A 13,964-nucleotide genomic window follows, 5' to 3' on the forward strand; every position below is an offset into this window, starting at 1 on the left:
TGGGTTTTCTGACGTTATGCAAATAATCCTCTCAGCTGTTGGTGGGGTGCCAGGGGCTGTGCTGGTGCAGGCTCTCGCAGGCCAGCGTGTTGCATTAGATAACCACCCAGAGTTTCTCTCTGCCATACCTGAGAGTCACTAGTTAGGTGCCAGCTAAATGTCAGTGGAGATTAAGCAGAGGCACAAGCCTGGCCCTTTGCACTTGCATAGCTCTGCAGCAGCCAGGCTGCTCTCCTTGCACAGTTGGTATTTTCGATGAGCCCTGCTGGCAGGAACCTGCTGGCACATGGAGGAGCCTCTTCCTGCTCCACATCTGGGGTGCTGAGTGCCCCTGCAGCAGGGCTGGCAGGCAGCTGGTGAGACAGGACAGAGATGGCTGCAGCTGCCAGGTACCAGCCAAGTCCTCAGTGCTGACAGGGGAGGAAGAACCAAGAAGTTGTTTTAACTTGCAAACAAAGCAGATTGGAGAGGAAACTTCAGCTGGAATGCTGAGGCATTATTTTTAGAGTGGCTTTTCTCTCTGCTAACCACACTTGAGCAAACAGCAGCTGAGCTGAGGGCCTGTGTACAAACCTGCTTTTCCAAGGGCTCCCTCCCTCCCTCTGCCTTCCCAGAACTTCTCTTGGTGTGATGGAGCAAAACCACACAGCCTTTCCCCGCTCTTCGCCGTGGTTTGTGTCTCCATGGAGACTCACAAGCTGAGAGCCTGCTCTCAGCTCCCTGCTCAGGCCCATCATGTGTTGGTTGGTGAAATGATGTGTTGTGCTCGGGTTGGGTTTGCCTCTTAGAGCTGGAGCTAACCTCAGGAAGCCATCCTTGGGCCAAGCTGGGCGAAGCCAAGCATGCTGCCTGAGACTGGCAGGGGCAAACCTCAGCTGTGGGAGGTGGGCAGCTCACACCTTGGTGTGGCTGGGGGAAGGGTTGGTCGTCTGGGGCCTCACCTTCCACTTTAGGCCAATATCTCAAGGGTTTGGTTTAAAGACTCTTGTCTAAGAGGCTCAGCTGGTGGCTTGCTGCCAGTGAGGTCTGGCTCTGTGTATTGGAGCAGCAGCAGAAGGAAGTGTGGGCTGTGAACTGGGACTGGTGGTGTCACCCCCATCCCTCCCCTGCTGTGACCCTCAACCATCACTGCAGGCTTTTCAGAGGAAGCCTACTGCTTGGTTTGGTTTAGCACCTCAAGGCTGATAAACCTTTAAAGCTGATCAGCTTTTCTTTCCAAACATTGCTGTTTGTTTGCTTTGGATTTGTTTGTGTGTTTGGGTTTCTGTGTATTGCATGTTTGGTCTCAGCTGCAGCTCTGCTGCCCAGGACTGATCCTGGTGCTGAGCAATGCAGTGACAGTGCCTGTTGCTGGTGCCCAGCGCTGATAACTGGGTTTCTAGACGTGGTTTACTCGATGCAGTCCCAGTTGCAACAGTGAGAGCTGGCATCCAGACAGGCCTGGCTGGTCCCTCCCTGGCAGCGTGCTGGGGGTGACTCAGGCTGTAGCTATGGCTCATGCCAGTGTCACAACACACACGTATTCCCTGAGGTGCTTCTTGGAGGGGGAGGGGGAAGAATCCCACAAATCCATCTCTCCTGGCCCTCATTCCCATGGAGCTCGTTGTGCTCCTCAGCAAAACGCAGCTCTGGGTTGGATTTGGTGATCCTAAAGGTCTCTTCCAACCCAAAATGATTCTGTGATCCTCAGTGGCTGTTAGGGGCTTGACCTTAGACCAGGCAACATCACAGGAAGGAGGGTGGGTACCTCTGCCCTCTTTGCAGTGATGCTGCCCCATGGTGGTTGTGCACACCAGCTTTTGGGTTGTCCCCCACCCCAAAATCATTTAGAATGAGCTGCAGGGATGCTCGTGGGGGATGAACTGGGCAGGGTGGCAGGAGCAGGTGGGGCAGAGTGGGAGTGTGCCTGTGCTGGCTCACCAGAGTGCCAGGGCCATGAGGAAGAGGTTTACTCAGGCGGTGTTCTGCCTCCCATGAAGGAGCTCTAGTGTCATGAGGGAAGGCTCACCTGGAGATGGCCTGTGGTGACCCTGGGTGGGGGTCACCACCGGTGAAAAGGGGCCATGACTTAAGCAGAGGCAGAAAACATAGTCCCAAACCCTGTGCTGGATCAGGCTGGGTGGGAAGGCAGAGAAACCCTGCGTGAAGCTGCCTGTCCTCTCCCTGCCACCTCCTCAGGGTTTGGCTAACCCTTGACGGAGGGTGGCTGCTGCAGGTCCCACTCTGGGACAATCCACACAGGACCCACACCTACAAGCGCAGGGCTGAGGCTCTGGGGAAGGGAACTGAGCCCAGCAGCCTCAGTGCCCTTCCTGGGCACCGCGTTCCTTGTGCCGCCGCCGCTCTCCACCCTCTGTGTGCGCAGGATCCGGCACGCCCAGAGCTCGGGGCGCAGCCAGGGTCCAAACCTCCCTGCCTGGGCTCCTGGCGTGTTCAGGCATCTGACAGCAGCTGGCTTGTTGGCGTTTTGTGTTTTATTCGTGTGTGTGTGTATGTGTCCCCCAGTTACCTTCTCCCCAAAGGTGCCAATTACACTTAAGCTCTGGGATGCTTTAGGGGTGGAAATCAGCCTTTGTTGCCTGAGCATCCTGATTGCAGCCCCCCCACCCCACCCCCCCAGGTGTCAGCTTGTTGACTCCTGCCTCTATCTGCTTAGCTAGCACCTCCTGCTTCCTTGGCACCTACTTAAGTAATGCTCTGAAGGTGCAATTTTCTTGATTACAAAGCAAAAGTGCTCGCTCTTCCCTCTGCCGGCTTCCCGCAGGAATCCCGGGGAGAGGATCAAGTCGAGGGGAAGCATCCAAGAGCAGAATCTCTCCCAGCCCTTCCCAGGAACGAAGTGGGATGGTTTGAGACCCACAGCTGGGCTGGGCTGGGGCTGTGGGTGTCAGGAGGAGGCTGGGACAGGTCGGGCTGAGCCCGGCTCGCCGCGCAGGGGCAGCCCGGCGAGCGCGGCGGCAGCGAATGGAGCCCTCCGACGTCATCCCGGCCGGGGTGGGAGCCGGACACGAGGGGCATGGCCGGAGAACAAAGGCTCGTATTTATTCCTCTCATCCTTTCGCTGGCAGCCTCTCGCTGCCTCCCTGCACTGGATTGTTCCTGCATTTTCTCTGCTTCAGCTGTTTACTGGGTCACCCCGCCGCAGACACGCACACAAAGAGGGAGCCGTCCAGCGAGGCCGTTCCGGTGCCACCGGCACCGCCAGCCCCTCTCCGGCCCCTGCCGAGCACAGTGGTGGCATTGAACCGGGCTGGGCGAGTGCCCGAGCCTGCCCTGCTGCGGGGTCAGGGTGGGCTGGGGGCATCCGGAGCCCCTTGCCCTCCAGGCATAGAATCACAGAGCGTTAGGAGTTGGACCTCTGAAGATGCTCGAGTCCAACCCCACCGCCAGGGCAGGATCAGCCAGGGCAGGTCGGACAGGAACACATCCAGACAGGGCTTGAAAGTCCCCAGAGGAGGAGGGCTCCACAACCTCTGCAGAGGCTGGGGCAGCGGTGGGTGTGGGGAGTGGGGTGTTGGGGAGGGGGCGTCCGAGAGGCCTGGGCATGTTGGGTGTGCCTGAGCTTGACTTGCAGCAGCTGTGATGGAGGGAAGAGGAGCTGACGTTAGGGCAGAGTTGAACGCATGGGTGGACACGTTTTGTTTCCCCAGGGCTCCTTTTGGTTCCTCTTATCTCAGCTGAGGATGTGTCTTGAGTTAAACTGAAATTAACCTTGATCAAATGGAAACAAAGGCTGATGGCACAGCTACCGTGAGCCAGGCTGCAGCCAGACAGGGCTGTGGCTCCTGGATAGCCTCCAAGTTGTCCACTCCAGTCGTGTGCACCTTCAGGAGTGCAGAGAGCTGGGACTCCCTGCTTGCTGCTTCCTCCTCTGCAAGCTGCAGCAGGTGAGTTCCTGCACAGGCAGCCATTTACAGCTCAGCCAGGCAGCTCAGGAACTGGAAACGCTGGCAGGAGGCCAGTGGGATGGTTCAGCATGGCACAAGGAGCTGAAGGTAACCTCCTGGGGCTGGGCTGATGGTTTATGTCTGCTGGGTACTGAAGCCATCAGCATTGCATTTCCCCTTCTGCATATTTACTACCTAGAAAGGTTGGATGGACCAAATGGTCCTTGAGGTCTCTTCCAACCTGGCATCCTAGGATTCTCCATCCCATGTGCTGCAGATGTGTGCCCAGATGTGAGCTTCATTCCTGTGGGGCAGGTCCAAGCTGGGGGGTGAGGGGGAGGTTGGACCAAAGAAGATGGTTTTAGAGCAGCTGATGACTTAAAGTTAACTTTTTGGGTGCCTGGTCTGGCACCTGGGCCTCAGGCTGAGAGCAGGAGAATCTTCTGTGATTTATTAAGGCTTTGTCTCTGTGAGTGTGAAGGCTTTTTAGGGATGGATTAACTCAGTGCCTGCAGAGGCCTGAAACGTGCAAGGGAGAAGCATAGCCCTGGAGCTGCCCCAACAGCCAGGTCTGTGTGCTCTGGCTGAGCTGGGGCGTGACTGACATCTCAGGAGTGACCACACAAAGGCTTTCAAGGTACATCAGCTCCCAGTGCCAACCCAGTGCCATCCCTCTCCAAACAGATGTGGCAGTTCTTGCTGCTGCACACTGGGTGCCCAAGGGCCCTGTTTCAGCAGGGAATCACAGAGTCATTCAGGCTGGAACAGCCCTCTGAGACCACCCAGTCCAACCCAGCACCACCATGGCCACTAAAGCATGTCCCTAGGTGCCATGAACACAGGATTCTTGAGCACCTCCAGGGCTGGGGACTCCACCACCTCCCTGGGCAGCCTGTGCCAATCCCTGACCACTCTTGCAGTGAAAGAAATATTTTGTAATCTCCAGCCCAAGCCTCCCCTGGCACAGTTTCAATCCATTTCTTCTCATTCTGTCACCTGATCCTAGGGAGAAGAGACCAACCCCCAGCTCACTCCAACCTCCTTTCAGGGACAGAGCCATGAGGTCTCCCTCAGCCTCCTTTCCTCCAGGCTGAACCACCCCAGTTCCCTCAGCTGCTCAAGAGGGCAGCAGTAGCTCTGCAAGGCTTGGAACTGGAACCTTCTTGGGGACAGCCCTCCCTGGTTTTCTCTGCACTTGACCCAAGGCTCTCTAGAGCTGTTGCACTGTTTGTGGCCCTCAGCTGCTACCTTTCACACACACAAAAATAACCAAGTTCTGAGTCTTCTTCTGTTCCTTTATTTCTTTTGGCAGGTTTTTCTCTTCCACCTTGGTGACATACAAAGCTTTGTCCCGAGCTGAAATGACTTCTCTGAGCCCCTCAGTCCCTCTTTAACCTTCAGCAGCAGTCACCTCCTTCTGCTTTCCCTTCCAGCACTCACTCTCGAGGCTGTAGGCAAGTTCATAGGGGAGCAGTTGCTGTGTCAGCAGAGGCCAGCTGTGCCCCTCCTGTGCCTCTGTGTAGGTGGTGGTGCTCAGCCTGGATGGTTCTGAGCACGGGTGGTGCTGAGCCACACGCTGGAGCCATCACCAACACGAAGCTAAGGAGTGTGGAGCAAGAGCTGTGCCAGCTTGCTGTGTCAGTGAGATCTCTTTTTCCATCAGCTCAGAGAGGAAGCAAAATCTGCTGCACTCAGGTTTCTTGTAACCTCCAGCACCCTGCAAAGGGTCCTGGCACGTCCCCTGGTAGGGAGCACGAGGGAGGTGCTGCCTGGGTGGTGTTTCCTCATGGGGTGTGGGTGTCCAGGGAAAGGTGCTGGTGGGCTTTGTGGACTCCAGGGTGCTGGAGGCAAAGGCTTTGTTGGCCAGCAGTGATCTGGCATCTCTGGCACTGCCACTTGCAGATGGAGTTTGGTTTTTTCCCCTGGGCTGTTCCAAGGCTGATCCCCAGCACTCCCTTCCCTCCCTATTCCAGGGGGCCTGCTCCTGCCCTGTGGAGGCTGGGGGGAGTGCAGTGCACATGGAGCATCTTTGCAGGTCTTTGGCTCTCCCTTTCCAGGCCATAAAAAGTGTGAAAGAGTCTCTAGGTGTGGGCAGGCTCTTGGTTCAGGGCTTTTTTGTTTCAGAGCAAAACAAAAGCTGCTGGGGGAGGGATCCTCTCTGTGTGCTGTGTCTCGTTCCTGGACACAAGCTCTGAGCTCCTAATCCTCCCTCCAGCCACTGACTCACTGAGTCACAAGATGCCTTTGTAAGCCATCCACCAGCCGCTGCTTTCTCTCCTTCCTCAGCTATGAGGGAGGAGGAGGAGGCTGCTGTTGAGTATTGTCCCTAACCCCCCTGGGTCACAGACACAAGACCAAACCTGCTGTTGGTCCCAGGCAGCCCCACACCCCAAGGGAGGAGGAGTAACACCCCCACAAGATGCAGAACCAGGGTGATGTGCCCCTTCCCTCTGCCCCATCTGCTCCCTGGCAGCACGTGGCACTGGGTGATGCACAGCCCTGGGGCTGTTCTCCATGGGTGCTGGGTGCAGCTTTCCATGCTGAAGCACCTGAAATGCAGGAAGGGACTTTTTACAAGGGCTTGTAGTGGTAGGGCAAGAGGGAATGGATTGAAGCTTGAGGAGGGCAGATTTAGACTGGAGGTGAGGAAGAAATTCTTTAAGGTGAGGCTGGGGAGGCACTGGCACAGGTTGCCCAGGGGGACTGTGGCTGGATGAGCCTTTGAGCAAGCTGGGCTGGTGGGAGGTGTCCCTGCCCATGGCAGGGGGTTGGAACTGGATGATCTTTAAGGTCCCTTCCAACCCAACCCATTCCCTGAATCTATGAAGCATGGAGCTGAAGGGTGTCAGGAAACTCCAGCTTCAGACCCCAGCAGCTGATGGGGCAAGAACAGGCTCTCAGCTCTGGCCACTCTCTTGGTGTCTTGGCAAAAACATCTCCTTTTCATGGTGGGTGTAAGCTTAGCTTCTGGCCCTGTTTCTGTTCTTTTCCTGTTTCCCTCCTTGTCATTATGTTTTAATGGGCTCTTGGAATCGGTCCTGGGCCGAGGCGGCTCCGAGCAGGCAGGAAGGAAGGGCAGAGAGTGGTGAAAACCCACAGCAGTTGTGTCCATCTGCCCAGCTTCTCTGCACCAGCAGCAGCAGCTGAGCTACCAGTGGGCATTTGAGCTCCATGCAACGGCAACAGGAGCACAGCTGGAGGAGAAAGGAGACAGCAGGAGATCAGCTTGCCCAAGGCCAGGTTGGATGAGGACTTGAGCAACCTGGTCTAATGGAAGGTGTCCCTGCCCATGGCAGGGGGGGTTGGAACTGGATGATTTTCAAGGTCCTTTCCAACCCAAACCATTCTATGAACTGTAGCCCAGTGCCACCATGGGTGTCACTGGGATGGTGTTTGGGAGCAAGAGTGCTCCTGCCCTCGGTGGGGTTGCCAGTCCAAAGGATGCTCTGTGGGTCAGGAGGCAGCAGCACAAGGCACCTTTCCCTGCACATGTGGGGATCTTCAGCAGCTTCCTCAGCAGCTTTGGGCAGTCTGCAGCCTTCCTGCTCATGATGAGGGGAAGGAAACTGCTGATGAGTGTGAGGAGCCCACGGGACAACCCTGAGCCATGGAGAAACATCCACCCTGGGGCTTTTTGCTTGGAAGTCCCCATGAGGAAGGGGTTGTGCTGCATGTGCTTGCTTCAGGAGGGTGGGCAGAGGGTGCTTCTGCTTTCAGGGTGTTCCCTTTGGTTCACAGAACTGCTCTTGTTTCCTTTCAATAGGCTGGGGAGGGAGCTTTTTCCTATTTCCTTTGACACAAGGTCCTGCACCGTCCTTTGCCCCAGAGCTGCTGCTTGGGTTTGGGATTTGCTGCCCAGAGCCAAATGGAAGTTGCCTCAGGGCTTGTGTCAGCCCTTGGTGGAGCTGGTTTCCCTCATTCCTGGAAATGCCACTTCCCCTTGCTGGTGGCAAAGAGTTCTTCTGAGAAGGGACTGGAGGCTGTAAAGACCAAGCCCCCACTTTCTGTTTCTGACTTTTACCAGCTTTTACCAGCAAGTCCTTTGGAAGTTGTGCAAACACAGAGCTTCAATGGGAAGCTCCTGGGAGAAGCTGTGGGGACAGGCTGCAAGAGTTGGGGGCTGTGCAGCCTGGAGAAGAGAGAGCCAGGGAGACCTTAGAGCAGATTTCTAGTACCCAAAGCAGTGCTACAGGAGAGCTGGGGAGGGACATTTATAAGGACTTGTAGTGATAGGATGAGTGGCAGTGGCTTTGAGCTGGAAGAAGGGAGATTGAGACTGGAGATGAGGAAGAAATTCTTTACTATGAGGGAGGTGAGACACTGGCACAGGCTGCCCAGGGAGGTGGTGCATGCCCCTTCCCTGGAGGTGTTCAAGGCCTGGTTGGATGAGTCCTGGAACATCCTGGGCTGGTGGGAGGTGTCCCTGCCCATGGCAGGAGGTTTGGGATTGGGTGGTCTTTAAGGTCCCTTCCAACCCAACCCATTCTCTGATTTTATGATTCTGTGTCTCTGAAGCCCAGCTCTGCCTTTTCTTCTCTGCTTAGCCAGTGAGACCCTTCGTTCCCACCAGCAGCATCCCCCTGGCTTCCCACGGGCAGGGTTAGCAACTGCTTCTCCCTTGTGGCTGGTGGCAGCAGCCCTTGGAAAGCAGGGTGTGGAGAAGCTCCTGCTGCTGCCGCAGCTCTCTGGAGAGCAGGCGTTCTGCGCAGCCCAGCTGAGAGGGAGCAGAGTAACACAGAGACCTTGATCTTTAAAGCAGCTGTTGTCCAGGGAGCATCAGCCGCAGCCCTTCAGGCAGTGCCGCCTCCTCCACGTGCTGAAATCGATACCTTTCCCCCAATCACAGTTCATTAGCTTGTGTCTTTGAGGCCAGCTCACTCACCCCGGGCACATGGGGGCAGAGCTCCTGAGCCCTGGTAGTCGTTGGGTAGTTGCCTGTGCCGCGGGGGTGCTGTCAAGCCCAGGCTTAATCCCGTGCTTTGCTCCTGCCTTCCTAAACCCATCTTCGGGACCGGTCTCAAACCCTTCCCGCGGGGCAGCTCCCCGGCCAATATTTTTGCTTTGCTCTTTGGCTGTTGTGTTTTCCCCCTCCCTTCAGAGGAGATGAAGGCAGAGTCCCTGCTGCTCCCTGCCTGGCTCCCGCGAGGGGTCCCTCACACCCCAGCCCTTCCCCCAGGCTCATGAACCTTGGCTGCGTCTCCGAGCTCGCTATTAAAGCTCGGTGTGAGGACGTGGGGCTGGACGCCACGCTGTGTGCTCGAACATTTCACCGGGGAGCAAGAAGAGTTTCTTGCACGGCGCAGGAATTCCTCCCTGGTGCAGTCACCAAGGCTTTGAACTGCGGTGGGGAGCTGGGAGCTGGTTGCTCGCTCCGCCTGGGGCTATCTGCAGTCGGAGGAGGCTGTCTCTCAAACCGGGCGAGCCATCTGGTGCAGCCCTCCCGTTTCAGGTTTCAGGGGATGAACTCCTGCAGAGTTCACTCGAGCGCTGCTCTCGCAAAAGCCTCCGGCTCGGCAGAATTGGGCAGCTGATAGCCCTGACTCCAAGCTGTGGTTTTCCTGGTGCCCCTCCAGCGAGAGGCCTTTTCCCTGCTGCATGGAGAGGAGCAGGACTGAGCTGCAGAAACCATGGCCCAGGGTTCATTTTCTGTACCTTCTCTTCTCCTTTTTGGTGCCCATCTGGCAGTGCCTTGGGTCTCGCTTTCTAGGCTGCTGAGTCCCTTCTGTGTGAGGCTCGGTGGAAGGTGCAAGCATCACAACCAGCAACGTGCTCAGAGTTGGTGCTCGCACAGAAGAGCTTTGCTGGGTCTTGTTGCAGCTGTCTGAAGAGCTGCCTGGGCCTGTTGGACTCATCTCTTCCTCCAGCACAATGCAGTAGGAGGGAGGGACTGGCCACCTGCAGCTCTGCCATGCTGCAGTGCTCAGTTACTCAGGTTGAGCCACCAGGGGAGGAGGGTTTGCATGTGGCTGCTGGGCTGTGGTTGTGCTGGTTGGGGCCCAGCTCCTGTTTCCCTCTGCTGTGAGGGACTCCAGCACATGTGTGGGGCAGTCAACTGTTGCAGTATTTTACCAGCACTTGTCCACCAGAGCTCTCTGGAGAGCGTTGTCATAGAGCAGTTTGGGTTGGAAGGGATCTTTAAAGCTCATCTGGTCCAACCCCCTTGCAGTCAGCAGGGACAGCTTCAGCTGGATCAGGTTGCTCAGACTTCCATCCAACCTAACCTGGAATGGTTTCAGGGGTGGAGGCATCTGCAGGCTCCCTGGGCAGCCTGGCTCAGGGTCTCACCACCCTCCACGTTAGGAAGACTTTCATCTTTGGTTGACTTGTTGGAAGCCCTGGGGTGAGTGCCAGACTCAGGACTGCAGTGCTCTTGGTGTCCAGAGCGTGCCTAGACCACAGGCCAAGGCGTTGTGTCTCTCCCACCCTGTGTCTGCTCACCTCCAGAGGGCTGGGACGTGCCTTTGGTGGAGGTGTTGGAGCAGGGAGTTCCCCAGCTCCGGCCTGCCGCTGCTTTTGGCCTGGCTGGTTTTTAACCAACACACACAGAGAATGCACAATCAGCAGCTTGGAGGAGCAGTGGTAGGAAAGAGGAAGCTCACCCAGAATATAAATAGGCAGATTTTAGGCTGTGGCAGAGGAGCTGCTTGCCTGGCTGGAGCCCGCTGGGAAGCTGCCTCCTTGGTGTGCGGTTTGCAGAGGGGGAACTTTGGCGGGGGGGGGGGGGGGAAATGGAGAGGGGAGGGGGGGATGGGGAGAGGAGGGGGATATGCCACGAGTCAGCAAGCCCCAAAATGAATGAATCTGACACTCTCAGATAGGGGAAGGAAACGAAATTTGCTTCTATGTGCATCACACTTGGGTGTATCCTCTCCGCACGTGTCCCGGAACGGGGGGAGCCCCCTGGGCAGCTATGGCAAGAGTTTCCACTCTGCTTGCACAGCAGCTGCCAGTGATTCATGGGCAGATCCTGGGACATTTTGTCCTCCAAGAGGGTTTGATTTCTTTAACTGATTAATGATTTCTCTGTTGCACCTCACGGAGCAGTTGGGTTGGGGGTTTACAGCTGCCCCAGCCCCAATCTCTCTTCTGAGCTAGGCTGTGCAGAGGGCTCTGGTCCTGTTGGGCTCTCAGAGCTCTCATCCAGTACAGAAGGCAGCTTGAGTGGAAGAACAGAATGCAGGGTAGGGTTGGGCTGCAGGTTGGGTGATAAATCAGAGAGTCATAGGATTGCCTCAGTTGGAAGATACCTCTGAGATCACCCAGACCAAGCATCAGCCCAGCACCACCACGGCCATTAAGCCCCAGGGAGCCATGGCCACAACGTTGCTTGAACACCTCCAGGGATGGGGGTTCCACCACCTCCCTGGGCAGCCTCTTCCAGTGCCTGACCACTCTTTCAGGTGGGCTGGCTCTGGCCAGTGTGAAATGCAGGGGGGACTTATCCCCAAGCCCCTGCTCCCCAGTGCCTGGTCACCTCCCCCTGCTAACCAGCTTAGTGAGCAGCTTCTGAGCACTGGTTCTGCTGTGTGCTACTCAGTGTCCCACCCCCTGGCATGGGGAATGGAGGGTGGGGGAGATCCCCATCGTGTTTAAAAGGATCTGGCTAAATCCTCTTAAGAAAGGCACTGAGTCAGCAGAGTGTGGTGGGGAGAGGAGGAGGAGGAGGAGGGAGCCAGGTTGTCCTGGTGGGGATGGAGCCACCTCCAAGTCCCATGTGGGGCTGGGGGGATTGTGTGCCTGGGGACGTGCCAAGGAGCATCCCCTCTTGCCTCACCATTGTTATTTTGCTCTGAGGGATGGTGACCACCTTAAATGTGAGCCTCACAGCTGGGTCAGGCTGTGGCCTGGAGGTGCCTGTCCCCATGGGTGCAGGGATTTATCCTGGCTATGTCCAAGCCCACCCTGGTGCTGCTCCTTGGGGTTTTGAGCTCCACTCTTGGGTTTCTGCTTTGTGTGCTGGGCTGAAGCTGGCAGGCAGCTTGGTGTCAACCCTGGTCAGTTCTTGCTGAAGGTGCTCTGAGGTGCTCAGTACCTGCAGGAGCAGATTACTGAGGCTGTGGTCACACCAGGAGGCGATGTCACCTTCTGGGAAGGGGCTTGGGGAGGGTGAGAGCCTCCAGCTGGGCACAGGGGCAGTGCTGCTGCACGGTGAGGGGTCCCTGCTCTGCCCAGCACCGGCGCTGGCACAGCCTGGCTTTGCAGAAGGGATGAGACATGGAGCAGACCAAGAGTGGCTTCTCCAAAGTCCTGTCTGTGCCTGTGTGCAGGCTCAGGCGGCCCCAGGGTTAAGGTGGCCAGGACTGGTGTCTCCTGGTCTGTATCAGTGAGCAGGCAAGGGAGGCTCTCGCTGCCTGCCAGCTGTAGCCTGTGGCGTGCCAGGATGTCTCGCAGGAGCGTCTCTGCCACTCTTTGCTCACCTTATCTCCTGGTGTATCTTGTCCTCCTGTGCAGAGCTCCACACAGGAGATTGGAGAAGAGCTGGAGGATGGTGTGATCTACAGCATCTCGCTGCGGAAGGTGCAGCTCCATCACACGGCCAACAAAGGGCAGCGATGGCTGGGGGTAAGCTCCGGGGCGGCTTCAGATCTCCCTGCCAGGGTCATGGTGACCTAATGCCAGGCCTTGGCAAGGTCTATACCAGCCCACACTGTGCCCTCTTCTCCTGCCCAGGGAGGTGGTGGAGTCCCTGTCCCTGCAGGTGTTCAAGAAACCTGTGGCCATGGCAGTCTGGGGCATGGTTTAGTGGCCGTGGCGGTGGTGGTGGGTTGATGGTTGGACTGGAGGATCTCAGAGGTCTTTTCCAACCTGTCCTGGGGGGTCCTTCCAAGCCTGCTCTGGGAATCAAGTATCTGTGTGGAAGCTCCTGCTGGCCTCTGCCCTGCAGGAAGGGACATGGGGGTGCAACTTGAAGGCTGACTTTGTGAAACAGGGCAGCTCTGATTTGCTTCTGGATTTCAGCATCCTCGAGGCCTGTCCTGGCACTGCCCACATGTTCAGCTCTTCTCTGCTGAGCTGCTGCTCTCTGGGGTCTGAGGAGTTCCAGCTTGCTTTCCCCAAGCCTGTCAGCAGAGCCCCAGGCACTGTGGGATGTCTGTGGTCCCAGCTTATCCCCAGGTGGTGGCTCCTGAAGCTGCTGGGACCGTTTTGCAGGTGAAGATGTCTTGCCTTCACCCAACCCACTGACTTCAGCTTCTGTCCTGGCAGTTTGAGAATGAGTCAGCCTTAAACCTCTACGAGACGTGCAAGGTGAGGACAATAAAAGCTGGGACCTTGGAGAAGCTGGTGGAGTACCTGGTCTCAGCCTTCAAGGGCAATGACTCCACCTATGTCACCATCTTCCTGTGCACCTACCGAGCCTTCGCCACCACCAAGCAAGTGCTGGACCTGCTGCTCAACAGGTGAGGCTGCTGTGGCCAGTGTCTGAGCTGCCTCAGCCAGGGGACCCCCAGCACCTTCTGCTGCCCTGCCTTGGAAGGCTCATGGGCTTCTCCCAGTCCCATTAGCCTGAAGGGCTGGGAGCAGGACAGAGAGGACACAACTGCTGGGAGAGCTGGAGCCCTTCCAGCTGGTACCCTGCTGTGAGGTGGTCAATGCTGGCTGCAATGCAGAGTTGGGGGAGCAGGACAGTGCTTGAGGGGACTGGAGGGAAAGTTGTATGAGGAGAGGCTGAGGGAACTGGGGGTGTTCAACCTGGAGAAGAGGAGACTCAGGGGGGACCTTATCACTCTCTACGACTACCTGGAAGGAAGTTGTAGTCAGATGGGGGTCAGGCTCTTCTCCCTGGCAGCTTGTGACAGGACAAGAGGACATGGCCTGAAGCTGTGACAGGGGAGGTTTAGATTGGATATTAGGAAGCAGTTCCTCCAGAGAGGCTGATTAGGCTCTGGGATGTGCTGCCCAGGGAGGTGGTGGAGTCACCATCGCTGGAGGTCTGTAAGAAAAGCTTGGATGTGGCACGTGCTGGCAGGGTTTAGCTGATGTGGTAGTGTTAGGACTTGATGATCTCAGAGGTCTTTTCCAGCCTCAATAATTCTGTGTGATTCTGTTCATCCTGACCCCATGGTGTGGAGGGAGAAG

The 13,964-nt window shown here is 56.9% G+C and overlaps 1 protein-coding gene across 5 annotated transcripts in view; it reads left to right on the forward strand.

The window, feature by feature from the left end:
* Positions 1–13,964, forward strand: part of RALGDS (ral guanine nucleotide dissociation stimulator) — a 64,061-nt gene that overhangs the window by 41,006 nt on the left and 9,091 nt on the right. For all 5 annotated transcript variants that reach the window (XM_068155928.1, XM_068155926.1, XM_068155924.1 and 2 more), the window contains exons 2-3: positions 12,339–12,449; positions 13,092–13,285. In XM_068155928.1, coding sequence (XP_068012029.1) covers positions 12,339–12,449; positions 13,092–13,285 — 305 coding nt within the window. The remainder of the gene's footprint in view (positions 1–12,338; positions 12,450–13,091; positions 13,286–13,964) is intronic.

The sequence above is a fragment of the Melanerpes formicivorus genome, unplaced genomic scaffold (genome assembly GCF_026170545.1).
Source record: "Melanerpes formicivorus ecotype bairdi unplaced genomic scaffold, bMelFor1.0.p_v2 SCAF_33, whole genome shotgun sequence".
NCBI classification, from domain to species: Eukaryota; Metazoa; Chordata; class Aves; order Piciformes; family Picidae; genus Melanerpes; species Melanerpes formicivorus.